Consider the following 21,931-nt stretch of genomic DNA (forward strand, 5'->3'; position numbering starts at 1 on the left):
AAAATTAAGGGAATTGTTGCTTAAAAAAAGCAAATATATCTGCCAATGGGGTAAGAAAAAATAATCTTAATTCAAACAGAAACACAATTATTTTTCTTACCCCATTGGCAGATAATTTAGCTTGTTCCAGAAAACAAGATATAATATCATTGTACTCCTCTAGTAAATGCATCTTGATTTAAGAATTTTTTGAATATTCTATAAAATACTAAATAAGAAAAGCATTTTTTTGCAGTGAAATAATTGTGTTTGACGTGACAGTTTGAGATTTGTTGGTGTGTAGTTCTGAGATTGTGTTTATAGTTGTGAGAAAATGGTGAATTGAGAAAAACTGTAACAAAGCTTTGTTCATTATAGTCGACATGGAGATTGGAAATCATCTCAAAAGGGCATGAAATGCATCATCATTAGTGTAAACAAGAAGCCCAAAAGTTGCAGCATACACACTTTTCCTGCAACTCTAATTGGAAAGGTGAGATGCTAGTAGAAACCGTGCAGACGTTTGCAAAACATATCGCAGGTCACAATAAATAGATGGCCAAGATTACGCATTCTGTGTTTCTAGGAATTTCTGTGCAACTCCCACTCCATCACAGAATTGTATTGTGCTGCCAGACAGCTGTTGGCTGCTCTGTGTATGTCTTGAGAAAATGTCATGCATGGAGAAATGAACTGCGACTTAGCCCCAAAGATAGCTATAAAACGAATATTTGCCATGACGCATAACCGGATGTAACTCTATAAAAGATACGATAATAAAGGAGCTGCCACACAAATCCATCCACCCACTAGGTCACAGCAGAAAGATGCAGATATTGTAGCAGCATCGGTATTATAAGTCAGCGCTGAGAACTCCAATGACGCATAATCCATAGATCAACATGAGAACAACAAAGGCCTAATAGTACTTCAGTGGCAGTCAAGTTATGAGGTCATCTATATGCTATTGTAAATCCTAAACCATATCACAGTGGTTCACAAGCACTTTTGACTTAAAAGGAGCACCTTTTATATGAAAGTAAATTAGTAGCAAAACTCGAGAGCACGTAGATGTGAATTTGAGAACTTGTACAATAAATATTCGTACGTGTACGCGAACATTTACACTCACAGCTCCAATGTGAAAACCTGTAAAATAAAAATCTGAACTTGAACGCTGAGATTTGCACTCGCAGACAATAGTCACAAACCTGTATTCTGAATTTGAAGCTGCAGACAAGCAGTCACAAATCTGTAAAATGCCATTCACAAAGATACAACGACAGACACAAACTTGTCATACAAATTTGCACTTCTTCTAACATTCAAATTCGCAGTACAACCTCAAATTGACACTTGCAACTTCTCAAATCTGTCACTGCAAGTTCAAATTTCGCGCCTTGACTTTTGTTACTCTTTTCGCGATATATGAGGTTCAAAACTGATTTGTGCACTTGTAACTCAGTAGTGGCGAGAGAGAAAAGGGGGCGGGAGCGGGGGTGTTCAAAGGAGCCGTTTTATTGGTTGGCGCCTAGCCAATGAAATGGGACTTCTATTGCACGCGATGATGTCACGAAACCCGCCTCCTCGTGGAGGTTTGTGACTATTGTCTGTGAGTGCAAATCTCAGCGTTCAAGTTCAGATTTTTATTTTACAGGTTTTCACATTGGAGCTGTGAGTGTAAATGTTCGCGTACACGTACGAATATTTATTGTACAAGTTCTCAAATTCACATCTACGTGCTCTCGACTTTTGCTACTAATTTACTTTCATACTTTTACCACAATAATAATCCCTAGTTGGGCTCCTCCTACTTTCTGAAAAAAAAGTTTAAAAAATATATAATTAATTGTATTAACCCTATAAACCCAACCTCCTCCCCCACATTTTTGTACTATGTACTGTAAAATGTCAAAAACATCATTCAGCTCAGATAGGCATATGTCATATATCATTTGAAATGTCCTACTGAATAGAATACAACAAGCACAACTGGTTTGGGCTTTAAAATGTAGGTGATTTTTTTGTACGTGAAGCCTGTGCTGCATTTAAGTCACTAAACACATTCAGTTTTTTGCTCGTAACTTCATGAAAAATGCTCTGATCGTGGGAAATCAACCATTATTTACAGCAGATTCTCTCGATTAAAAAGAGCCCAACTCACCATAATCCGTCACGTAGATCTAAATATATTCTCTCATGGAGTTATAACACATAAAATCAAATGTAGCTTGCATGTGGCGTTTACGCTTGTAACTTCATAAAACATGCACATATCGTAGAAAATGGCACATTTACTTACAGTGGATGCTCCCGATTGAAATGAGGCCAAAATCAACATAATCCATTTGGTCAATCACAAGATATTTCTCAGGGAGGAACAACACTTTTTAAAATGCCTTCCGGTGTCAAGGGGCTAAACAAAAAGGCTACCTTGCTTCCAAATGCTGTACATTTTGATAACTTTATGCTGATCCAGATGCAGCTCACATGTAAAGAATTGTCCTCCTACATTATTTCCTTCCTGAGTTATAGCATGCCAAATAAGAAACATGTGTAAAATTTCCCTTAAGCACACTTTATTTTGTGTCTTTTATCAGTTTCTCAGCATGAGAATGTTCAAATGTAATGATTTCCCCCCCTAAATATGTCAAACGTTTTCTATCAAACTACACCTACCTTTTGACTCTCCTTGCTATAGTTTCGTAGTTATGAGTCTTTACTTTTGTGTATGTCACTCAGAAATAAAAAAAATGCCTTCAGGGCTTAAAAGGTTAATTAATTTATTATATTTTAATAAATTGTTAAATTCTAGGATGCAGGATCCAGATTTAGCTCAATGGCCTTTTACTAATTAAAATACTTCAGTGTTTTTTCACCCTCTGTCTAAACGCTCTTTTTTAGTTTCATTTCTTTAAAACCCGGCTTCTGAAAAGCTGTTTTCTGCTCGGATTACTCTTTCGGCCCCTGTCTGCTGTGATTAGTCTAGCACTTAGAGCGTGTGCTGCTGTAAATACTACTGTAAGTACGCTAACTATAGCGCCTGTTTTATCAGTTTGAGCCACGAGTGCAATAATGACAGTCAAGAAGAACTCGCTGATTGACCCAAACCACCTTCACAAGCATGACTTAGCAGGACGTTTTACAGTGTTTTTTTTTTTTTTCTTCTCTACAGATCTCATTTCTCTACAGTACATCATGGCATCGAACTGCAAGGTTCAGGAAGCAATCATTCGAAAATAATTGTGTGAATAAAAGGCTGTGTTTGTACTGCCGAGGAATAGCTTTAAAAATACATTTTAATGACTGATTCTTAAATTTCTCTGCCTTTGGAAGTCCATGTAACTATGTGTTACCCTTGCAGTAGAAAAAAAAAACAGCGACAGTGATAATCTCTGGCCTTGTAACTTATTGTGTTTGTTGGCGATACTGAATACTGAACTAGACAAAGTAGCCAGCAGGATGCATTATGCAAATGTTTAAAATGGTGACGTAGCTGCTTCCTAGAAACAATGGCAGTATGAAAAATTGTTTTATGTTGGAGAAATTAAGTCCCTTTAGTGTGGACTTGTTTACGTAGATGCACTTACAGCTATTACGTACAAAAAGCAAGGTAAAAAAAAAAAAAAACGCAACTGCTTGAGCTTGGTACTTATATATATATTTGACCTCGCTACCAAGACTCTTGTGATTCCAAGACAAATTTCAAAATAAAAGGCAAGAAAACGTTCACAAACGAAACAACACTACTTCCTGTCCGAGGCACTAAAATGACTGAGCAGCAGGGGAATCCGTCTAGCAGGATACACAATCTTACTCAACACACAGGACCCCCAGCATGTACCATTGGGGCACCATTTGCCGAAAGCACAATGTCATCGACGTGTGCCGAGGTATGACTTGTGTGTTCCAAAAGCCTTTATGCGTGGACCACAAATGAATAGATCGTTGTAACTCGTACACAGATGGTCTGCTGTTGTCCGAAGTGCCAGATGCAGTGGAGCTGACAGAACAGATTCTTGATGGCAGCGAGGAGAAAAGAGAATCCGCTTCAGCGGTTCAACACGATTTTCCATGGGAAGGGGGCTCGTCTCTGTTTCCTGACCAAGACGGTGAGAGATGGGCAACTAGAATCTCCTCGACTGCTGTCATCTCTAAATACCCCTGTTCTACTAAACCAGAAATTGTGGTGAGGTCAGAGGAAGCAGGGTTTGTCACATGCATTGAGAAAGGTTTTTTCAAGAGTAGACTTGCTGTACGCCCAGCTATAACATGCTTGTCTTGTCTAGACTGAGCTTCATGCTGGCCAACTTATAAACCATTGAAGACCATGCCTCCTGACTGCTTCGGGGGAGAGCTTCAGTCTGCCCGCTGCCAAACTCTGTTGCGTCCAAAGCGGCAGAATATAGAATATCCTCAAGGCCGAAAGAGATAGCATCATGAGCTTCTAGGCTCGGGGACAAATCCTCACATGCAAAAGTTACTGAAGACGTGCGAATGCATTCCAGCGAGAGAGAGAGAGAAAAAAGTTTGCTCACTCTCCATAGACTTGAAGTCATCATCAGATCACGGGGCAGTACTAGCACCATCAGCCAATGAATTGGTGTGTTTTTAACGGGCTTCAGACAATTGTCACATCTAGGGGTGTTCCCATAACACCAGCTACTACTGCAATATTTCAACACATTCTCATCCTTTGGCGTCATATAGGTGACGCCATATGACATTTCGTCGAAATCTTACGCACATGGCATCCTTTAGCGTCAATATAACACGCACTGTTATGGGTAGGTTTAGGTCTGGGGTAGGGTACGGTTATGACGCCTTGGGATCTGCGTCTCATATTGACGCTAAAGGATGCTATGTGCGTAAGATTTCGACGAAATGTCAAAAGCGTCACATGTATGACGCCTTGGTATGTGAACGGGTGAACAACTGTGTGATGCTGTTTGCAAATGTTCGTTAGAACTATGTTTTCAGGAAAAACAGACTCGTTGAACTGCTGATAGCGACGGAACTTGCGACCATAGTAGGCTAACGGTGCTTTCGGGAAACGCACCCCTGTTTGATTTTTAAAGACTGAAATGGAGCACCAGTACACATACACAAATCCTGTTCATCAGAAAAAAGGGGAATCCACTACATTTGGAAAGGAAAATTCATTCTTGTCTATTACTCAAGAAAATTATAAAATGTATATTATAAGACATTATGAATACCATTATGCATTGGAGGCTAAAGTGAAATTGAATCGAAATTCATTATAAGATGCATGTGCTTGTTTAGTCGTTGCCTTTATAGATGTTTAAGAGCTTCAGTTCAAGGATCAATGTAAAGTGTGTGAACTGTCATTCTGCCAGGTGCCGATCGTTACCTAGACTGATGGCAGAACAGTAACACTGGGGCACAAGAGACAGACAGGTTAAGCTCCTTATTGAGAACTGATCCCTCTCTGTTCACTTGTGCTTGTCTGCCTAGACATCCGCTTAATTGGAGACGATGTTGGTAGAGAATGTCCTGGCAAACTGATCTCATTAGGAACTTTCTTGCTGTCATGTTGAGGTTACAATTAAAGCAATAATAAATATTAGATATAGGTAGATATAGATATATACTAGAAAAAACCTCACAGAGCAACAGAGATTGTAATACGAGTACATGCATGGTTGTACACCAATCTAAGCATATGTAGCTTCGAATGACGTTTAAAGTCCTTTGGCATTTATGCAATTTGAATCATTTTTTACCATTTTTTCCCCAAACAATAAATAATGAGTTGGTTTACATACATACTTCTATGGAATAAATCATATTTGATGGTGAATTTCATTTTTTAAGATTGAAAGCTTATGAGAAAAGTGTTGGTGAAGGCATGGTTTCCAATGTAATTTCAATGTGTTACCTTCATATGACAAAAATAAAATTCTTTGATAAAAATCGATACTTTGGAAATAAATATGCCCATATTGAAATAACACTATGATATGCTTTAAAATAATCTAATAATATGTTTTTGTAATTCTGCCTAAAATGATATCTTTAAATGAGAAAAATCGTTCGAAAAGTCACTGTAATTTGTCCACAACCCGTTTATTTTGTGACATTGATTGGTTGACTGTACTGTAAGGATCACCCAATGGCATTGGCTAGGGAATAATTCTTAACCTCCAATTTTAAATGATTTTAAAATTTATCCTGAGATTATTATTTAGTTCTGTTTTAATTTGGATATTTGATTATTCGTGTATTCCATAGTTTGCTTGATCATATAGTCATGGGTCAAACACATAGAAAAACAGGTTTGGCATGGTCCATGGGTAAAGTTTGTTCTTAAATTGAGCTTTTAGATTCACATTCTTTAAATTCTTCTCTCCAGATTAGTGGGTTTGCAGTTGTATTGCATGTTGTCTGTTTTTGTGAGAAATTTTGTGTTCAGTCTTATCAGGAATTCAAACCAGCCCTATAAATCATTATCCCACTTTATACATGGCTGCTTGCTGAATAAATCAAATGAATTGGACATTAAAGTATTTGAGTTATGTAAGAAGAAAGTAGCTGCAGTGCTCAGGTTGATCTTAAATATTTTTGTTATATACCAACCCGATCACACTAAATGCGTCTCTATAGCACGCAGTGTGTTTATCGTGCAATTTATACGCGAAAATGAGTTTTTACATGCATAGGATAAGCATGGGTTGTTTAGGGTAGGTTTAGTAGTGGTGTGGGGTGCGTGTGTATTATACGTTTGGGTAGAATTAGTGGTGTGGGGTGTGTGTGTATTACATGCAAATGAACTGCGTATCAAATGCACGCGAAAACTGCGTATCACATGTACGTAAAAACTCCTTTTCGCGTATAAATTGCACGATAATACACAATACGTGTTATAGAGACGCATTTACGTGAAAACAGGCTGTACATACAGAATATATTTTACAAAGAAATAGAGGATGGGGAAAGCTTGTTCTTTTCATAGAGGTGACTTAACATAGTGTTTGACTTTTATGTTGACTTTTGATGGTCTAATCTCATTTTACCAGGCCTCTACATATTACTCAAATTTTCTGCACTGCTGAAGCACAGCATATAGAGCCAGGTAGCCGTCAGAACCAATTCTTGAACTGCATATCTCCTCTGGTGTATAAAGAGGTTTTCCTATATAGATGTCTTGTTTTGACCTATCCTGCGCTGTGTTTGTGCAAAGATAAGGAGATGATGTAGACCATGTGTGAATTTAGGGACACTTTTAATTGCACATTAGAAAAAGGATTAAAGTAGCTTTGAACCATCTGGGTCAAACTTTCTGCAGAGGCACACGTGGATTACTGGAGACATTCCCACTCTAGATATCTGTTTTCTTTTTTGTTAAATGCGCTAGTAGACGATTCTACAACATGCATATAAATAAGAATTGGAAAGTATTACTAGAGGGCCTTTTGCTCCTTCAGTCTCACCCTGCCACTTAGGGGTGAGGGTTTTATCCCTTTTTCTTTTTTTTTAGGAAGGACTGGCATATTAAGAATTGTCATGTAGTTCAGACACATTAAAGTGCATCCTAACTTCAGGTTATTTATGTTTAATCCTTATTAATATCCATAATGCTTTAATGGAGGGCAATTTTTATGCAAACATGAGAAATTTAAGCAAATTTTAAAGCGGGACTGTTCTCAGATCTTAGAAACCTTTATAAAACTTTGTGGGCTGCCTAAGAAGGAAGCATTTTTAGGTATTATACTGTAGGCCCACTTGACACAAAGGCTGAAAAACCGGTCGAAAATTCCTTTATTTGTGTAATTTCCAAGGCAGTGTCACATGCATCCATGTGTAGAAGACATTCCATAATCAATTGTCATAAGCACAGTGGAAAATCCATTAAAGATGGCAGACAAAGCAAGATATGTATTATCTTACATAAGTTGATTTTAAATATACTTTTTTTCTCAATACTGAGTTTTAAAACAGCTCAGACTAATTACAAATGACTATTTTACCCATCATTTGGGTGACCATTATGTGCAGTGTTTTTTATTCTTATTAAATCATTGCATAAACTTAGTATTAGTAATATTATTGATTTGACTGCACTGACACTTTCAAATGAGAACACAACTTGAACTGACTCGAGCTGAATAACAACACTGTTATCTTTTTAGAGCTGTTTTACAGCAGAATTTGAATTGGTCTCATATTTGATGAAGTTTGCGTCATTGATTCTGTTATTTTCTTGTTTATTACTGTGGAGATGCTTTACTTGACTTAGTTACATGTTGACAGCAAACTTTATTGAAATAATTTGTGATTTCTTGTACAGTATGTGCTTTGCAAAGTATTTGTATGATGCACAAAGTTACAGCCTTCCCAATCCGCCACTTAAGAGGTTCCATTTCAGTTAGGAAGCCTTTTAAGGCAACAACTAGGTTTTGAAACGGATCCCTATGGAATTAGTTTAACACTGTTCCTCTTCCTCGTTCTCATCCTGGAGTTCCTGTGCATGTGGGTTCACAGCTACCGGAGCGAGTGATGTAAGAGCCCTGACAGGAATGTCGGCAAAAGCTAATTTGCAAAGTCAGGCTCAATGACATAGAAACAATGGAGTTAAGTGGCTTTAAATGGCCCAACCAACCACACAAATGCCATTATTCCTTGCAAAATAATATGAAGTCATGTTTGTGTGATGTAATGGTCATTTTAACAGAAAAAAAGAAATGCAATGAAAGCTAAACCAATTGGGACTTTATTGTATGGATATCTTTAACAAACATTTTCAAGATCCTTATGTTTTAATTTTGTTAGAATTTTTAAATATGTGTCCACAGCAACAATTCTTTTCCAATGTAGGTTTGATAATGTGCTAAACTTTTTCACTCATGCACACACCTACAGACAATTTTGCAGCTCTAAATCATGAGGCTGAAGCATGTGTGCTACACATTCATTCAGATTGGCTATGGCAGTAGGATGACGTCACTGGCGCACTGGCATGTACTTTAAAGGGCACCCAAACAACCAGCTTCAGGTTGTCTGAAGTAAGACACAGCAGGCATGCCTGGAGTATGACAATGAGACGCACCGCACCCTTCACATAACCCTAGACGTTCCATTTCGAGGGAACTCTACGCTGCGCCATTACGTTGACACTATGGGAACATTAATACCCACTGAATATAACCACTACAAAGCTCCACCAAGCGAGTCAGGCTGTGGCCAAAAAGCTACCATGAAGTGTGCCAATGATTAAACACCTAGGGAGCTCACAGCTCTATCCCTCTTACGATTACCTAGTATACTGTTCTAAAGGCAGAGCCTGGGCTCAACCTGAGCATGGGTTGGCGGCCCAACCAAGTGGAACTTAATCATTCAGTCCCAGATGAACAGAAGATGCCACAGGAGAAAGCAGCGCCCACTCAAAGTTGATAACGTTTAATGCGGTGCCCTTTTACAGTCATGCAAGAGCACCACTGACCACATATGACTGAAGAGGGCAATCATCTGTGAATTCACACATGCTTCATACACTTACTCACGCTGAAGGCATTCCCATAGTGTTACATAAGTAACCCTGATTTTTTCAATTGCTCTTAGTCTTGAACAGTCATAATTTACTGATTTTCAAGTTGTTATAAATAAATAGGACTTCCTTTTGGTTCATTGTGTCATGGTTTTGTTCATGATTTTTTTCCATGTAATGAAAGTGAACAAAGACAAAGGTCTGTCAAGTTCCAAAAAGCACCATGAAGATAGTCTAAATCATGGACTATGATTGTTATAGCTTTGTTTGAGAACAGTCATTATTAATGTCATTATAGTCATTATTAATGGTCAACATTAACATTCATTGTACGGAAAAGAGCAGATTCAGCATTCTGCTTTAAATAATTTGTGTTCCAAGGAAGAAATAACGTCTAATGGGTTCAAAAGACATGAGAGTAAAAACAATTATAGAATTTTTTATTTTTTTATGAAACACTTTATTTTATCTGCTGACACTTTGGATATTTTTCTCTGATATATCATTATTTTGCATTTTGGCCCTCAGTCTGATAAGTCAACAGTCGCTCAGGGGACCATCCATGGATGGATTATGCAAGACCAAGTTTTCTGGTCTGATGCAGAGTGCTGTTTGCTCCGATACAATAAGATGTTTCTCAATCATTTATGGCTAGATGGGCTGGCTGTTCATGTTTCTGTCAGTTTCAGCAGGGAGCACTGAAGCAAACAAAATATCTCGTGTTTTGTTTGAATATTTATGATGGCTTTTTTCTGCAGCTGAGGTCAGAAATGGAGTGCCGTATGATTTGACTTGACAATGATTTTGACCCAAGGCTTGCATGTGCTTATACTCTGCTCTCTAATAACACAGGTTCAGCTCAACCAGGGCTAGATTGCTAATCTGCCATACCAGGCACTTTCCTGGTGGGCCGACGCACTTCACAAGGTTTATATTATAGTATATATATTGCCACGGACTGGCCCATCATGTAGGGACAGCAGCCAATTGGTAGTGAAAGCGAGCCCCATATTAGGCGCTGTTTTTTGTAGCGCACAAGGGCCAGATTTATTAAACTGGGTAAATTAGCCTGGGAGCGTAATTCCATAAAAGCACAGATGGAAGTGGAAAGTTCAGTGTTAATCTACTGACGACGCACAAATTAAAGAACACAGACGCAGCCAGATAATTTGCCATAATGACCAACACAATCTACCTAGAGCAGCACAAATGAACACACCTTTTTAGGGAGGTAAATAATGGCGCTAATACCAGTAAATTAGCGCAAACCTTAGTAAATCACCTTGCATGATTCATTTAAATTCTCTCCTCCCATACATTTTGCGTCTGAAAGGGAAACTCAACCCTGGGATAGTTCAACCCCAAATGCCATAATTTACTCGCCCTAGTGTCATCCAAACCTGAATGTCTATCGTTCTATGGAACATAAAAGAAAATCATTTGAGAGTGTTTTTTGTCCAATAGAAGTCAAGGGTATAGCCTAACCAAAATGGTTTGGTTGCCAACATTCATTTTTGTGTGTCACTATCAAGTGCATTTCAGTGTGACAAAAATGCAATATTAAGTTTGTTAACTGCATTTGCAGTAAATTCAATCATATCTATCATTATTTGTCCCTGTCATAGTTTTATTTATTCATTTATATACTCCAATTTAAGGCCCTAACCTCAGCAAAAACAAACTCATGGGCCAGGCGCGCGGATGGGTTGGATTTGTCCAGGGCCGAATTTTAGCCACAAAAATCAAATAAAAATCAAATAATGATTCAGGCAACAACATATGGCACAGACACTCTCCTCTGTTGTATTTAGATAGAAGAGAATATCTCATATCACGACCCATATTACAGGTCCATTTCAGAGCTCCTTTCAGATGTAGTAAATGTTCACAGCTGAACTTTATCACATTTTTCATCATTTATAATTCTTCACATCTTAGCATGCCTTGAATGATTTAACATGTTAAATTATGTATATGCAAAGTTTATAAGGAATTAAGACTCTGTTTGCTGTAGATGACTGTTCATAACCTGGCAAAGTTACATTTATCCAACCATTTAAGAGCAAACAAGAGAATTAATTTATTATAATTCAACAACTGTTTTACTTTTTTCCCACAATTTATTATTGTATTTTGTGGCATCTGCCCCGACAACATCACGGCTGCAGAAAATGTTCATAAACATCTTGTTGTTGTTTTTTGGGTCACCAACTAATCAGCTTAAGTTAGCTTTGGAAGTGTGTGTTCATTTGTGTAATGGATTTGCAAGATTATGCAAGATTTTCACAAGGTAGGACAGCAAGCTGTATCATTTCTTTCTTTCTTTTTCATTACTTATGCACTTGTAGTGATGCCAGAATATGCCTATTTATTGGCCATTTTAATGACCAAGACTTTAGAACAACCGATGATACATCAATCACATGACCACCATCCATATATGTTTTAACATCTGCCTTTGTCTCCCTCAGATGGCTACACCACAGATGATATTGAGTTCTACTGGCGAGGTGGCGACCATGCAGTAACGGGGGTTGAAAGGATAGAGCTTCCTCAGTTCTCTATAGTGGACTACAAACTCATCTCGAAAAACGTGGTGTTTTCTACAGGTAATAAAACCAAACTACACTGTAGGAAAAGCCAAGAACTGAAATAACTGTATGACTTAATAGTAAAGTTATAGTGGTATTCTCAAATGCAAAAAAAAAAAAAAAGTCTATATTACTTAAAGGTGCTCTATGTAACTTTTCTACTTAAATGAATCCTTTTTTTATTGCCTGTGTGTGAAGGGGTTGTAATCACACATTAAAATGATCCACTTGTCGAGTTTTGCTATTACCTCTGAAGGCCAGTATTCCTATTTCTATGTGAAGTCTCCGGGTCGGATTTACCGCGAAATCCAACGGATGTGACGTGCATGCGCGCTCCCGAGCCTCTCTCCTTATATACAGTCTATTGTAGACGGTCAGGGAGTTACGTCCGGTTAAAGGGGCACGTTTTTCGGCTTATATCTCGGTCAATCTTTGATCAATATTCCCAAGACTCTAATCGTTCGTAGTGCTGGACGGGGCCTTTCGAACGAGCCCACCCCCGAGGTCCAACTCGCCCGGCTCCCCGAGTTATGGCCGTTCGAAAACGGGGGTCCCAGCGAACGGCGATCCGGTAGGGGGCATCCCCAAGGCCCGCCACTCTAGCGTTCGGGCAAGGGATCCCCTGGGACCTCCTCCCCCGAATTTGAGCTCTCTGGGTCTTTGCGTTCCAGAGATACGAGCGATTTTCTTCTGAGATCGTGACGTCACCGGGGCGCCCGATGGTTTTCTGCTAATATCACGGCGAAAACACCACCAAAAACTATGGAACTTATATGGTTCTTTTCAGCTCGACTAGATGGTCCCAACGAGCTCGGTGCTCGCCGAATCCGTCTAGTATTCGCCGAGATATTTGCGTAATAGACGGTATTGTCTATGAGTTCGAGCACGAGCGCTCTTGTAAAATTTGGTTGCAATCTGAAACATCACCACTAGAGGCCGCTAAAAGTTACATAGAGCATCTTTAACTTCATCACATATTAGGACACTTTGAGGTTGAAAACCCTCTCCCGTTCAAACCCATTTACTACATATACACATATGCAGCTGGCTCTAGTGGGCAGTTTCAGAGTCAGTCAGTAAGCAACTCATTCATGAACCCTAGTAAAAAAATAAGCAACACTTCTGGGTTTATGAACCCTCTCAATTTGGCATGGCTAGTGGTGTCCCAGGCCCCAGCGGTTGTATGAATTAACCCTGGTCTGAGAATGAAAAACACATACTCTAAAAACAAGACACAGTGTGTTCTTATAAGTTATTTAACAAATCGTTGTGTGACCCCTTGATTTATTCATTGACTACATTTTCATATTCATGAATGTGTCATCCAAGTCAGGAGGTTAGCTGTAGATGCAGTCTTTAAAAATGATGTTTGGTTCACTGGGCCCTATCTTGCACCCAGCGCAATTGACTTTGTACACTGACGCATGTATCATTCCTATTTTGCACCTGCGCAAAGCGCGATTTTCCCTCCACAGAAGCACGTCGCTAAACTAGGAAATTAACTTGCGCTCCCTGCGCGGTTCAGCGCAATAAAGGAGGCGTGTTCCAACGCAAACAATCCCTTTTGCTATTTTGCTGTTCCATAAAACAATTGCGCCACTGACCAGAAAAAACCTAGTCCAAAGTCAGTGGCGCGTTGCGCGTTGTTCATTATGCTATTTTAAGGGCGCATGCTTGGCCATAATCAATGTAGCGTGTGCACAACGCGCATACACTTTGATTCTCTCATCTAAGCAGCAGTTTTCATTTTTGCAAATCATACATTATTACGATAGATAGATAGATAGATAGATAGATAGATAGATAGATAGATAGATAGATAGATAGATAGATAGATAGATAGATAGATAGATAGATAGATAGACAATTTATTATAAAAGCATACATGTAGCTTACACATTTTCCCAAATTATCATACGCCTGTTTAACTGAAGTTAATTTGGGTGGGTTTCTCCATCCCCAATGTCACTTCTCTGACGAGAACGCTGCTCTCCTCGGCTGTGAACCGCTCCTGGCGCGCGCCTGGCAAATCCGCCGTTATAATAGGAATCCGCTTTAGAACAAGCGCGCCTGCTCTTAAAGGGAATGTGAGATGACGCTCTGATTGGTTTATTTCACGTTACGCCCAAACCACACCTATGAATAATGAAGCTACTTCAGGCCAACCCCTTTTAGATTTGCGCCAGGCGCAAGAGTCATTTATCCCGCCGGGAAAATAGCAACAGCGCCCAAGACCCGCCCACAAAGTTACTTGCGCTTTGTGCTTTGACACTTGCGTTTTAGATCGTTAAAATAGGGCACACTATGTCAAAGAGGATGAAGACTGTGTTCTGATGTTAAACTTCAACAGCTCTACCAAGCCTGCTAGTTTTTAACAAGACGACTATGTCATTAAGGGCTCTATCTTGCACCCGGCGCAAATGACTTTGTACACTGACGCATGTATCATTCCTATTTTGCACCCGCGCAAAGCGGGCTTTTCCCTCCACAGACACACGTCGGTAAACTAAGAAATACACTTGCGCTCCCCGGGGCGGTTCAGCGCAAAGAGGAGGCGTGTTCCGGCGCAAACTTTCCCTCATGCTATTTTGCTGTTCTATAAAACAATTGCGCCACTGACCAGAAAAAACCTAGTCTAAAGTCAGTGGCGCGTTGTTCATAATGCTATTTTAAGCGCACATGCTTGGCCATAATGTAGCAGGTGCACAACGCGCATACACTTTGATTCTCTCATCAACACACATGCAGCAGTTTTTATTTTTGCAAATCATACATTATAACAAGGAAAAATATTAACACATGAGGGAAATCATTGTGGTGTCCATGAAGATGTAAAAATTTTTGTTTGTTTTCTCCCACGCCTGTTTAACCGACGCTGATTTGGGTGGGTTTCTCCATCCCCATACAACGTCACTTCTCTGTCTTTCACGGTCCTGACAAGAACGTTGCTCTCCTCGGCTGTGAACCGCTCCTGTCGCGCGCCTGGCAAATCCGCCGTTATAATAGCAATCCGCCATGCAACATGCGCACCTGCTCTTAAAGGGAATGTGAGATGACGCTCTGATTGGTTTATTTCACGTTACGCCCAAACCACACCTATGAATAATGAAGCTACTTCAGACCAACCCCTTTTAGATTTGCGCCAGGCGCAAGAGGCATTTATCCCGCCGGGAAAATAGCAACAGCGCCGGGATCCGCCCACAAAGTTACTTGCGCTTTGCGCTTTGACACTTGCGCTTCAGATCGTTTAAATAGGGCCCTAAGTCTAGGTGTTGATTTAAGATGGAAAACCTTTCCTCCATTATGATGTTTTGCGACAATGTACAATTAAGAAACAGTTCACCCCCCCCCCCACGTTTTTTTTTAAACGTATTCACCTTATTCCATTATCTGTACACCCCACATGATATTTAATTCCAGGTGGGTCTAATTGTTTTTATGTAGTTATCTGTAAGAAACATATAGAGATATATATAAAAAAATGTGTTGCATCTGAATTACTCTCTCACAGTATACAATATCTTTGGGTGAAGTATGGAGTAACTTTAACTTTTTAATCACTGAAAATCTTAACGTACTTTATTAAGATCCACTTATTTCATTCGAATACATACACTATTGTATGTCACAATCAGTAATGAAGCACCATGACCATTTGATATTACTGATGTAAATCCTTTGTAATCACTTTTCTTGAATTTTTCATTTTTAATGAGTTTTTCATTACAGCACAAGAATAAAATGGATTACTTTGATGATCATTTTACAGTGTTTGTGGTGCATTTTATGGTCCCTTTTGAGCTGTAGCATAGTCTAAATTGCTACTCCATTGCATTTGTAGTGTAAAGCGAATGCACTTTCTATTATTTTCCTTTTTTTTGGTACTTTATCCTCATGCAGTAACATGCTGTTATAACAAATGATGTATCTGTCGAAACAGTCATATGGGCCCTGCTCTGACATATGGCATGATTTTTTTGTGTGATATCCTTTCCTGATCCCGTCTCCTGCTATCCTCCCTTGTCTTTTCCTTTCTCTCCCTCCCTGTACTGTCTTATTAAAGACAATATACACTGAACAAAATCATAAACGCAACACTTTTTTTTTTGCCTCCGTTTAAGTGGCCTTTTATTGTGGCCAGCCTAAGGCACACCTGTGCAATAATCATGCTGTCTAATCAGCATCTTGATATGCCACACCTGTGAGGTGGATGGATTATCTCGGCAAAGGAGAAGTGCTCACTAGCACAGATTTAGACAGATTTGTGAACAATATTTGAGAGAAATAGGCCTTTTGTGTACATAGAAAAAGTCTTAGATCTTTGAGTTCAGATCATGAAAAATGGGGGCAAAACGAAAAGTGTTGCGTTTATAATTTTGTTCAGTGTATATAGAGAGAGATATATAAATATATTTAATGAATATAAATTATCTCATTCACCTGCATATGTTCATTATATATGTTCAAGCATCACTTTTATTCTACGGGCTTACAAAGCACTATGCACAAATGTGAATATTACATATATTACACAATATGATGCGTAATTAAGAATAACAGGGAACGTTTTGAGGACTTTTTCTGGTCCTATGACAAAATATACAAATCCCTTAAACTGTTCAAAAAGCATTTTATAAACGTAGCTAATGTAAAAGATTGTGATCTTGTTGCTGGGTTATTTTCATCCAGGTTCATATCCTCGCCTCTCCCTGAGCTTCAAGCTTAAGAGAAACATTGGCTACTTCATTCTGCAGACCTACATGCCTTCAATCCTAATCACCATCCTATCTTGGGTATCCTTCTGGATCAACTATGATGCCTCGGCTGCCAGGGTTGCTTTAGGTAGGCGCACACATATGGTGACATTCATTATATATATACATATATACAAACACACTCACCTATCCCTATACACAATCCTTTCTTCTGTTAAAGTGCAGCAGGGTTATCTCCTTAAATTCTACTCTGCCCTCTTCAAAAAAAAAAAAAAAAAAGGCCACCCACTATATACATGTACTGCAGCTGCAATTTTGTTTTATCAAGAAAATAATATGATGTAAATGTCATGTTCATGTCTTGTTCTGTCCTGTTTAGTTTAGTTTTATTATCTTGTTTTGTTTGATTTAATTGTCACCATTTGCCTGAGTTCTGATTCTATCTATCCCCTCTCACACTGGGTAGTAATAGTAACTTAGTTATAGGAACAAGCCACCAGGGGGGTTCCCAGAGAACTGATATGCAAAGAAAATAAACAGTATATGAAAGAATGTTAGCGTTTGCCGTGTGGTTGACGCTCAATGCCGATAGCTATGCAAAAATACATAATCATGTTTTGCTTGGTCCCCTCAAAGTTGCGTTGGATTTTCTCCTCAGCGTAGATGTTAAGAGATCCATCTATCACTGTTTTCCATGTTTATAGAGATAGTTTGTAGAGTAAATATATAGGCTATAATCTGTGTGTACACGGCTTTTTTTTAAATGGCGAGTGCTGGTGTTTTGCATGCGTTCGGCCAGTCAGCATACACTTACATCACTGGTAGTTCCTGATAGTGCTGGTTTAGATCCTGCTCTGAAGTAGGAGATAATTTAGTTTCCCCCAAAAGGCATTCCTAGAACTAACATCGTTCCCATTTCCTACGGTGCGAACATGCCAAAAAGCGGGTACTTCCGCCAATAGTTCTAGGAACTATTAAAAGGTTCCTCCGGTGCAAAAGCCCCTATGGTTCCTGATTACTATCTCCCCTGTTCCCTGTTCCCTGTTCCCTGTTCCCTGTTCTATTAATGATCTTCCCTTGTGTATGTAATATCACTGGAACATGATTCACCCCAAGTACCCTCTAATATCCTTTTTAAAATTCTTTAATCAAGCGTTGTGACAGAAATTTTTACTCATTGGATTTTCTTTTTCACCACACGTTCTCCCCTCTCTCTCTCTCTCTCTCTCTCTCTCTCTCTCTCTCTCTCTCTCTCTCGTAAGCCTCCACATTTTTCCTGTCATCACTGATTATGTAAGGCTGAGACTGGCTTCTCAGTGTGAATAAAAGAGCACTCTTTGTGATTGCTGTCTGGCTTGGCCTCGTTCATCCACTCAAGTTTAAACCACTGTTGCCATGTATACTGTAGGTCCTGAGGAAGATGAACAAGATTCAAAGGGTCCAAAACAAATGGTATTTATTAAATAAAACAAACTCAGGTGGTCCACAGATACGAAGCAGGCAAAGAAACACGAATGTGGATCGTTCTGACTGTGGTGTGCGCGGAAAACTCAAAGGAAAAACTTCTCTGTTTTAAGCATATCCTTGTCGTGTAAACTTAACCTAAAAGTCCATGAAAATTAAACACACAGGGATCATGACAACTGTAGCATTTAACAGAAGTCTGAGTGATTGTGTATAGGATGAGCAGACATAAGTGTTTAAAGCTCATACTGATTGGAATCATCAAATATTTGGATACAAATGTGCATCTGCATGGATAGATAGTGTGTGTCAATTACCACAGTACTGTGTATCAAGTGCATAACTATCTGATTTAGCCAATACCACAAGGCAGGAGTAGGAGTACCTAATCTGCTGTGCTATTGGTCAAGTTGAATCATGGCTATATTGGTACCATATGCATATTACACTTGCAGTACGTAGCAGCCAAAAAGAGATAAGAAACAGAGCAGGCTGAAATGTTCGTTGACAAAGAGGTTTCAATAACATGACTTTGGCATCTGTTATAGGGCAAATAATAACACTAAAACACAAGGATTTTTGAACAAAACTAACTTTGTACCTCATAAGCTCTGTAATACCCGTCAAAGGATCAGCGGTGAATTTCATGAAAATTGTCAGAATGACACTGAATGGATATTTCACTGCTTAAAATGACAGAACTATTTCTTAATCACTGTTGAGAAGCAGGGAGGCTTTGTGTTTCACCAATTAAGGTGCCTATCTCCCACTCTGCCGACTGAGAGCATGAAAAATCACACCATTTTAAGATTCTGAATCATCAACTGAAAGAAAAGAATTCTGATAATGCCCCCTCACACATTGCACATGTTTTTCGAACTTTCTAAATGAGGACATACTTAGGGTGATCTCATTTGGTTTTCATAGAATGCAATTTCCACACGCTGGCTAGACGTGATAATCCACAAAGATGCTTGATGCAGAAGAAAAATGAAAACACATTTAATAAACACCAGGAACGGTACAGAGAAACACCAGCACGAAACTTCAACTTCAACTCAAGACAATGATCAGACGATGACTGAGGGTTTAAATACATAAAGGTAACAAGAGAAGTGAAGGACAGGTGTAGGTGATCAGTTGACATGGAAACAAACAAGATCCCCCCTTAAGGAGCAGATTCCAGACGCTCCTAAAACTGACACAAAAAGTCAAGGAGGGTGGTGGAGCGAATGCGGAGCAGATGGAGGGATGAAGGGCCAGGTGGGGCTAGAGACCAAGGGGAGGCGGCAGTTCAGGAATCCGGGGCAGAGCTGACAGTTCAGGGAGCCAGGGTGGAGCCGGCGGAGCAGGAGACCTCCGAGGTGGAGCAGGCAGAGCAGGAGACCTCCAGGGTGGAGCAGTCAGACCAGGAGACCTCCAAGGTGGAGCAGGCAGAGCAGGAGACCTCCAGGGTGGAGCCGGCAGAGCAGGAAGAGCAGGAGACCTCCAGGGTGGAGCAGTCAGACCAGGACACCTCCAAGGTGGAGCAGGCAGAGCAGGAGACCTCCAAGGTGGAGCCAGCGGAGCAGGAAGAGCAGGAGACCTTCAGGGTGGAGCAGTCAGACCAGGAGACCTCCAAGGTGGAGCAGTCAGAGCAGGAGACCTCCAGGGTGGAGCAGTCAGACCAGGAGACCTCCAAGGTGGAGCAGGCAGAGCAGGAGACCTCCAGGGTGGAGCCGGCAGAGCAGGAAGAGCAGAAGACCTCCAGGGTGGAGCAGTCAGACCAGGAGACCTCCAAGGTGGAGCAGGCAGAGCAGGAGACCTCCAAGGTGGAGCCGGCAGAGCAGGAAGAGCAGAAGACCTCCAGGGTGGAGCAGTCAGACCAGGAGACCTCCAAGGTGGAGCAGGCAGAGCAGGAGACCTCCAAGGTGGAGCCAGCGGAGCAGGAAGAGCAGGAGACCTTCAGGGTGGAGCAGGCAGAGCAGGAGACCTCCAAGGTGGAGCAGGCAGAGTAGGAGACCTCCAGGGTGGAGCCGGCAGATCAGGAAGAGCAGGAGACCTTCAGGGTGGAGCAGGCAGAGCAGGAGACCTCTAAGGTGGAGCAGGCAGACCAGGAGACCTCCAGGGTGGAGCAGTCAGACCAGGAGACCTCCAAGGTGGAGCAGGCAGAACAGGAGACCTCCAATGTGGAGCCAGCGGAGCAGGAAGAGCAGGAGACCTCCAAGGTGGAGCAGGCAGAGCAGGAGACCTCCAGGGTGGAGCAGTCAGACCAGGAGACCTCCAAGGTGGAGCAGGCAGAGCAGGAGACCTCCAGGGTGGAGCAGTCAGACCAGGAGACCTCCAAGGTGGAGCAGGCAGAGCAGGAGACCTTCAAGGTGGAGCCGGCAGAGCAGGAGACCTCCAAGGTGGAGCTGGCGGAGCAGGAAGAGAAGGAGACCTTCAGGTTGGAGCCGGCGGAGCAGGAGACCTCCAAGGTGGAGCAGGAAACCATTACAGCATAGCAGGCAGAACAGAAGACCACCATTGCTGGAGTAGAGGATCGCGGCCAAGCAGACGGGACTGAAGACCCCCATGGAGAAGCAGAAGACCACCACCACAGAGCAGAATACCCCTACGGTGGTTCTGAAGACCACATCGGAGCCTGGAGCCATGACGGTACTGTTGGTGCTAGATACCACAGCATCACCAGAGCACAGAGAGATTATTTAAGGCCTCAATGACCATAACAGGGAGCTCAGAGAGTTCAAAATCGGTTTCCGTGACCATGAAAGGAAGCTCAGAGAGTTCAGATTCGGCCGCTTTGGCCATGACTGAGATAACAGGGATCAGAGGTGTGGCGAACAGTACAAGACCGAGGGCCGTGAGAGATATAAGACCGGAGCGTGCAGGTGGCGCTCATCACACCGGCCTCACGCCGTTCTCTCACGGCTCTCAGCCTAGTCCTGCTCGCCACAACAGGTAAAACAGAGTTCACAAGCGGTAGCAGTAGAAATATTTTTTATGACGGACGAAAGTTTCTGAGGCAGTGTGTAAACGTGATTAACCAGCCCGTTCTCATCCCAAGGCGTCATACATGTGACGCTTTGAACTTTCGTCGAAATCTTACACACATGGCATCCTTAAGCATGAATATGAGACGCAGAACCCAAGGCGTCATACAGGTGACGCTCGTCTAAATCTGACGCACATGGCATCTTTTAGCGTCAATATGAGACGCAGATCCCAAGGCGTCATAACCGTACCCTACCCCAGACCTAAACCTACCCATAACAGTGCGTGTTATATTGACGCTAAAGGATGCCATGTGCGTAAGATTTCGACGAAATGTCATATGGCGTCACCTATATGACGCCAAAGGATGAAAATGTGTTGGATTAACACGACGTGAGGTAGTATTAATTTTTTATCGTCCGAACATTTCGGACGAGAATTTCGGACTCAGTGTGCAAGGCTCTTAACTCTGTTGATTTAACACAGTCTCATCCCAAGACGTCATATGACTGACGCTTTTGACCATACGTCAACATCCGACGTTTTAGGGTACCCTTTAACGTCAGTTAGATGACGATCCTAGGGCGTCATATGTCTGACGCTTTACCTTTAGCGTCAGTTAGATGACGCTGGTAGGTTTAGGTCGGGGGTAGGGTTAGGATTAGATAGCGTCATCTAACTGAGGTTAAAGGGTACCCTAA

The 21,931-nt window shown here is 41.0% G+C and overlaps 1 protein-coding gene across 2 annotated transcripts in view; it reads left to right on the plus strand.

Moving 5' to 3' along the window:
* The window catches only part of LOC130073990 (gamma-aminobutyric acid receptor subunit beta-2), a 116,877-nt gene that overhangs the window by 85,942 nt on the left and 9,004 nt on the right, over positions 1–21,931 (plus strand). For both annotated transcript variants that reach the window (XM_056239449.1, XM_056239451.1), the window contains exons 6-7: positions 11,959–12,096; positions 16,768–16,920. In XM_056239449.1, the coding sequence (XP_056095424.1) occupies positions 11,959–12,096; positions 16,768–16,920 (291 nt within the window). The remainder of the gene's footprint in view (positions 1–11,958; positions 12,097–16,767; positions 16,921–21,931) is intronic.

The sequence above is a fragment of the Rhinichthys klamathensis genome, unplaced genomic scaffold (assembly GCF_029890125.1).
Source record: "Rhinichthys klamathensis goyatoka isolate OS25496 unplaced genomic scaffold, OSU_Roscu_1.1 h1tg000564l_1, whole genome shotgun sequence".
Classification (NCBI taxonomy): Eukaryota; Metazoa; Chordata; class Actinopteri; order Cypriniformes; family Leuciscidae; genus Rhinichthys; species Rhinichthys klamathensis.